We start from the raw sequence: 6,000 nt of genomic DNA, 5'->3' as shown, positions 1-6,000 counted from the left end.
GAGCTTCCCGAGGTCTGTCTCCTCCTCTGGGAAATTGGAAGTAAGAACAGTACCTGCTTCCAGGAGTTGTGATGTGGTGAAGTGCCTGAGGAGCCCTTGGTGTGTTGTGAGTGTGGGATGGGCTGGCAGTCCTGATAGGGAACAAGCGAGGCGTCTGGGGGAAACCGCAGATGGTCCACTGTAAGCAGCTGGTGTCCTTGTGGGGAGGCAGCCAGGCCTGAGGCCAGAGCAGCCTCCAGGGTCCACACCGTGCAGGCCCTGCAGGCCAGCGCCTTGCTGTCTGGAGGCCGCTGTGTGTGTGTGTGTGTGTGTGTGTGTGTGTGTGTGCATGTGTGTGTGTGTGTGCGCGTGTGTGCGTGTGGTCAGTGATGCACTGGGGAGGAGAGGGCTGAGGTGGCCACGGGGACAAAGTCCTGAGCGGATGGAAGGCGCTGGACCTGGAGGTGGGGAAGGTGGCCTCTTATGAGTGGACAGGGGACAGCAAGTCGAGAGTGAGAGGAGAGGAAGCGTGGCCGAGCGGGGTTGGGGGCCCCACGAGCCTGGGCCCCAAATGTATGGTGGGACGCCTTGCAGGGCCGCTGTTTCCTCTGATGCTTGGCGGCCCAGGGTGAGGGAGGGGGCAGATGGGTGGATGGGTCTGTGGCTGAGCGGGGAAGGATCAGCCCGGGAGGAGCTCGGTGTGGAGGTGAGTCCAGGGACAGCCCAAGGTCGTAGCTGGCAGCCTGGTGGTCCCTGCAGGGAGGAAGGGGGCCGAAGTTGTCGAGGCCGCGGGGCTGTGGCTGGAGGGGAAGGTGTGGCTGAGATAGCAGAGGAGCCTCCTCGGGCAGCAAGCCGAGGATGAGGGAGGGTGGCCTGTCCCCCGGCCCCCCATCTCCCTGTCCCTGCTGGAGAGCACGGCGCTGAGTGGTCCCTGCTGAGTCCTGAGGCTCCGAGGTCTGGCTATTTCCGCTCTCAGCATCTGTGGAGCACGGTGGGCTGCGCCGCTGAACCTGACCCTGACCCTGGTCTTGCTGCTTTCTCACTCGCTGGGGGTACTTCCGGCTCAGCTGCCCACTGTCTTTCCCTCTGTGACCTTAAACTTCATTGTTTCTATGTGCGTTTCTTCCTTTTGGTTCCTGTTTTAGCTTCTTTGGGGATTCCTATTGTCCGGATGATGGCACTTCTCATTTTTATCCCCTAACTTTCGCTCTCCACGTTCTGTTATCATTCCCTGCTTCATCCTGGGATGGCTCCTCTGTTTTTATCTTACAAACAATAATTGCTGATTTCTTTTTTTTTTAATTTATTTATTTTTTTATTGAAGGATAATTGCTTTACAGAATTTTGCTGTTTTCTGTCAAACCTCAACATGAATCAGCCACAGGTATACACATATCCCCTCCCTTTTGAGCCTCCCTCCCATCTCCTGCCCCATCCTACCCTCTAGGTTGATACAGAGCCCCTGTTTGGGTTTCCTGAGCCATACAGCAAATTCCCATTGGCTCTCTATCTTACACATGGTAATGTAAGTTTCCATGTTACTCTTTTCCTGCGTCTCAGCCTCTCCTCCCCTCTCCCCATGTCCATAAGTCTGTTCTCTATGTCTGTTTCTCCATTGTTGCCCTGTGAATAATTCTTCAGTGCCATTTTTCTAGATTCTTTATATATGCATTAGAATACAGTATTTAACTTTCTCTTTCTGTCTCACTTCACTCTGTATAATAGGTTCTAGGTTCATCCACCTCATCAGAACTGACTCAATTGTGTTCCTTTTTGTGGCTGAGTAATATTCCATTGTGTATATGTACCAGAACTTTATCCATTCATCTGTCTATGGACATCTAGGTTGGTTCTATGTTCTAAGCTATTGTAAATAGTGCTGCAATGAACACTGGGATACATGTGTCTCTTTCAAATAATTGCTTATTTCTTAGTTCCCTTATTTTATAAAGGTTTCCTTGTTCAAGCTCCTGCTCCATCTATCCGAGCACGTCTTCCGGTGGTGTCTCCCTAGCCGTCCACGCCCAGCACCTTGGGGTCCAGGCCCCGGGCCCAGGCTCTGGGGGAGGCTGTCCTCCAAGCTACGGGAGATCAGTCTGCCACCGCCCCGGGCCTCTCACTGCTGAGGGTGCCTGCCCCTCCCTGACTTGCTGCTGGTGAGCTGTGAGCCCTCTGGGGCGACGGACACCGACTGTCCAAGGTGACAGCAGGAGGGGAAGGGAATTCCAAGCCTTGCCTCCCACCTGGAAGCCCGGGGCTCCAATCCCAAGGTGTCTCACCGCTCTTTCCTGTCTGGGGGTCTCCTTTTTGCCCCTCCAGGTGACCCAAGGTAGCAGGGCCAGGAGCTGCCCTGGTTGGAAACAGATGCTCAGGCCCCATCCTGAGCTCACAGGATCAGCGCTTCTGAGGCGGGGGCCCAGCCGCTGTGTGTGAGCCAGCGCCCGGGCTGGTCACATGCTCGCTGGGGTTTGGGGGTGTGCGGTGGAGGGAGGGGTGGGTCCCGGGGGTCCCGCCTGTTCCACGTGTCCTGCTTCCTTCTCTCGTCTCCGTTCCTGTGCTCGCTGCAGTTGTTGGTAAGCATGTCCTCCACCCCAGCTCTGCGTCTCCTCCCTGGTGCGCGGTGCTTTTCCTCCGTCTCATCCCATGCACAGCGGCCAGCTGAGTGCTGTCAAACCGCTCACCCCACACTTGCACCCTCCGCTCACTCTAAGTCAGCGACGAGGTCCTCCCCTTAGGATTCCAGCTCGTGATTCAGTGTTGGGGTCCTCCGTGTGTCGCCTTTTGGTGGCAGCCAGCCCCCTGTGTCCCGGCTGTCTGCAGAGGCCCCTTCTTCTGCCTCATAGGCTTCCCTCCATCTTCCCGTGGGGAACTCCTATGCACCCTTTAAACCCCTGTGCACATTCTCCCACCCCAGTGAAGCCCACAGTCGCTTCTGGTCTTTCTCTCCTCAGGACACGGGCACTTTGCCCTTCTCTGGTCCTATTGACTCTGGGGAAGCAGTGACTTTCTTACTCATATTTTTATCCAAGGCAACGCCTACCTCATTGTCTTGTGCCTAACAGATGCTCAACATTGAGTGAACTGAATGGTTTCTTAAATGAATGAATGAGTGCATTAATACTTGCCGGAAAGAATGCAGAATAAAAAGCAGACGTATGTTAGTCTTTCGGTGCTTATAAGAAGGTGTATTGTTCTCTAATAAATGCCAGGGTTTTTTTCAAGTATTGTTACACAATATAAGCCAATTTGTATTCATTTTAGCTGTTATTAGTTAAAATTAATTGAACAGCAACCTGCAGCTTAAAGTGTTCTTCTCAAGGGCCTTTGAGCACTTTTACATAATTAAAAATATACTTTAATTAAAAAATCTAAAAATAGAAAGCAAGCCTAATCCTGGCAGAGCACCCCCTCAGGGCTCAGCGTGTTTGGATCACGTTTGCTCAGAGAGCATCAGTCCCGTTACTCCCCGTGTGGCCCACACGCCAGTCATGTTCTCTACTGGACGCCCCTTCTCTCCATCCCCGGCCCTGACATCGCAGCTCTTAAATCTGCAGCCTGTTGCTCTTTCTTTATTCGCAGACTGTTTACAATGAATGGACATCTTTTGGACAACTCTAAGGATTTGCAAGACAACCATTTTTATGTGGCTGCGGGACTGGAAGCCTTCAAGAATTTCCCTTACTGGAAGTCCCTGAAGGTGCCGAGTGAAGTCCAACAGTGAGCACTTTCTGTTCTTTTTCTCGCCTGGTGAAACCTGCCCTTTCCCTGGCACCTCGCCCTCACGTGGCCAGTTCAGTTCAGGGAGTTCAGTCTCTGTGACCCCATGGACTGCAGCATGCCAGGCCTCCCTGTCCGTCACCAACTCCTGGAGCTTGCTCAAACTCATGTCCATTGAGTCGGTGATGCCATCCCACCATCTCATCCTCTGTTCAGGTATCTGTTCAGGAATCTGCTGTTTTCAGGCCAGATCAGGTATCTGCTGTTTTTCTGAAATTTGATCTTCCATTTTATATGTGATGCAGTTTTGGATTTTCAAAATCTTAGGTGTGGAGGAACCTCTGCTGTTGGGGAGAGTCACAGCGAGGTGAGGTCCCAGGTCTAGTGCATTGTCTTTCTCTGGGTGCCTGGGGTCACAGAGGTCAAAGGTCTAAACGTGCAAGATGGAGGTGGTCCCAGGCCACTGTCATGGTAACCCGCCCTCCACCTGACACAGTTTGTTTTCTTAATTCAACTTGCTTTTCCTTCTGTAAAGCAGTGTGTGCCGGGGGGCAGTCTCTCCTGGTGAACAAAGCCGTGATTTTTATAGTAGATCCCAGACCTGGACAACAGGGAGCCCCCGGAGTGTGGGTCTTTGGTCGTGGAGGAGGGGCTGGGACGTGGAGGAGGATGAGACGACGGGGGCTGCGGTCCCATCCCCTGAAAATTGTGACGACTGTCCCTCACTCCCCAGTGGCATCTGGGACAGGGCAGGCGGGCACATGAAGAGGAGGCCCCTGCTCTCCTGTGGGCTCCAGCCTGGGGGGCAGCCGGGGTCTTCTCTGAGGCAGAAGAGCCCGGTGGCGGCGCCCCGACGCGCGCCCCGCGTCCTGCCTCGATGCTCCCGAGGACGGAGCGGGCTGCTTCTGCAGAGAGCCCTTCTCACTGTTCCCAGTCCTTGAGGTGATGAGACAGGTGGTTTGCGTCTGTCCCCAGGGCATAATGGTGCTTGACCCCTCTGTGAATTTCCAAGTCCCACCCAGCTAGCTTCTCAGGCTGTATTTGTGTGAAAACCCTCCATGCTCCCAGCTCCACATATCAGACTGTAGATTCCAGTCCCGTCCGCCCTTTCTGAGTTTGCCGCCAGATGCAGACACCGCCCTGTGGGTCTGGGGCCCTTGGGGTCCTGACTCCGGATGAGCTGTGAGTATCAGACTCCCGATCAGCTGTGAGTATCAGACTCCCGGTGTCGTCAGGGTGGCCCCAGGCTCTGCGGACCGACGTGCAGGAGGCTGCTCGCGGGACGGAAGGTCCGAGCTGTATGCCGATCCAGCTCCTCATGTTTGGCCCCAAGGGAAACGAAGGGGGTACTGGGCTTGGGGCTGGATTTTGGCCCCAGTTCTGCTGATCAGTTGGGGGGCGTTTGAGTAAACCCTCGTGTCCGGAGCCCGGGTTCTCTCCCAGCCCAAGGAGAGCAGGAATGCTTGTTCTGCACATCCTCTCAAGGGCTGTGTGAAGAAACCGCGTTTGCAAACGTGATTAAACAAGCGTCAAAAACTTTCAAATGTTAGGGTTCCCATCCCCCCTGCCCTGAGAGCCTATAAAGGCTTTAGGGCAGAAGGTGCCTATAAATGTGCTGCCTTGGGTCAACCTTGGGTCAACCACTACCCACCCCGGGAGCGGGGTGCTTTCTCTCCCGGAAGCTGATGTGCTGGGAAGCTGTGTCCTCTGGGACAGTTAGCTCCTTCCTCGGGGTGGTCAGTGTCTCCTGAGGCCGAGGCAGCGGTCCACATTTTTATTCAGATGTTTTTGGTGAGCTTTAAACATTTCAAGCTTGATTCTCTTTTGTTTTTCAGAAAGTACACAGACATGGAGAAACATTCCCGAAGAAAGAAAAAAGTAAGTACTTCTTAACACGGGACAAAGGACAGCTGTCATTGGCCCTGGGGGCTCTCGAGTGTATGTGTCTATTCTTTTCTGAGTCAGGCTGCCAGCCCTTGGGTTTGCTCTCCTGGTGAGGTGCTTTCCTTCTCCAAAAGACCCTGGTGTCCGTTGGCATCATAAAGGACACAGGACAGGCTGGCTCCGCTCCTGTCGAACGAGCTTCTGAGCACAGGCTCCCTCCTGTGAATGAGGCGAGCAGGAGATCAGGGGTGAGCCTGGAGCCCAGAGTCCAGGCCTGGGGGGCACGTCAGGTGTTAGCGATGGAACACAGTGAGTGCGGAGATAAAAAGATACACAGGTCTTATGGGACCTGCCAGGAGGAGCGAAAGTGAGCGTGGCTTGGCCTGGAGGGAGCTGGGAGTGGATTTTAGGTAGACATGA

General features: G+C 54.2%; 1 protein-coding gene across 1 annotated transcript in view; it reads left to right on the top strand.

The window, feature by feature from the left end:
• The window catches only part of DCDC2C (doublecortin domain containing 2C), a 61,004-nt gene that overhangs the window by 20,538 nt on the left and 34,466 nt on the right, over nt 1-6,000 (top strand). Inside the window, exons 5-6 of the mRNA XM_055579793.1 lie at nt 3,559-3,696; nt 5,532-5,574. Coding sequence (XP_055435768.1) covers nt 3,559-3,696; nt 5,532-5,574 — 181 coding nt within the window. The remainder of the gene's footprint in view (nt 1-3,558; nt 3,697-5,531; nt 5,575-6,000) is intronic.

Source organism: Bubalus kerabau, chromosome 4 (genome assembly GCF_029407905.1).
Source record: "Bubalus kerabau isolate K-KA32 ecotype Philippines breed swamp buffalo chromosome 4, PCC_UOA_SB_1v2, whole genome shotgun sequence".
NCBI classification, from domain to species: Eukaryota; Metazoa; Chordata; class Mammalia; order Artiodactyla; family Bovidae; genus Bubalus; species Bubalus kerabau.
Note: the sequence above shows the minus strand (reverse complement) of the source record. Positions and strands in the feature narration are given on the sequence as shown.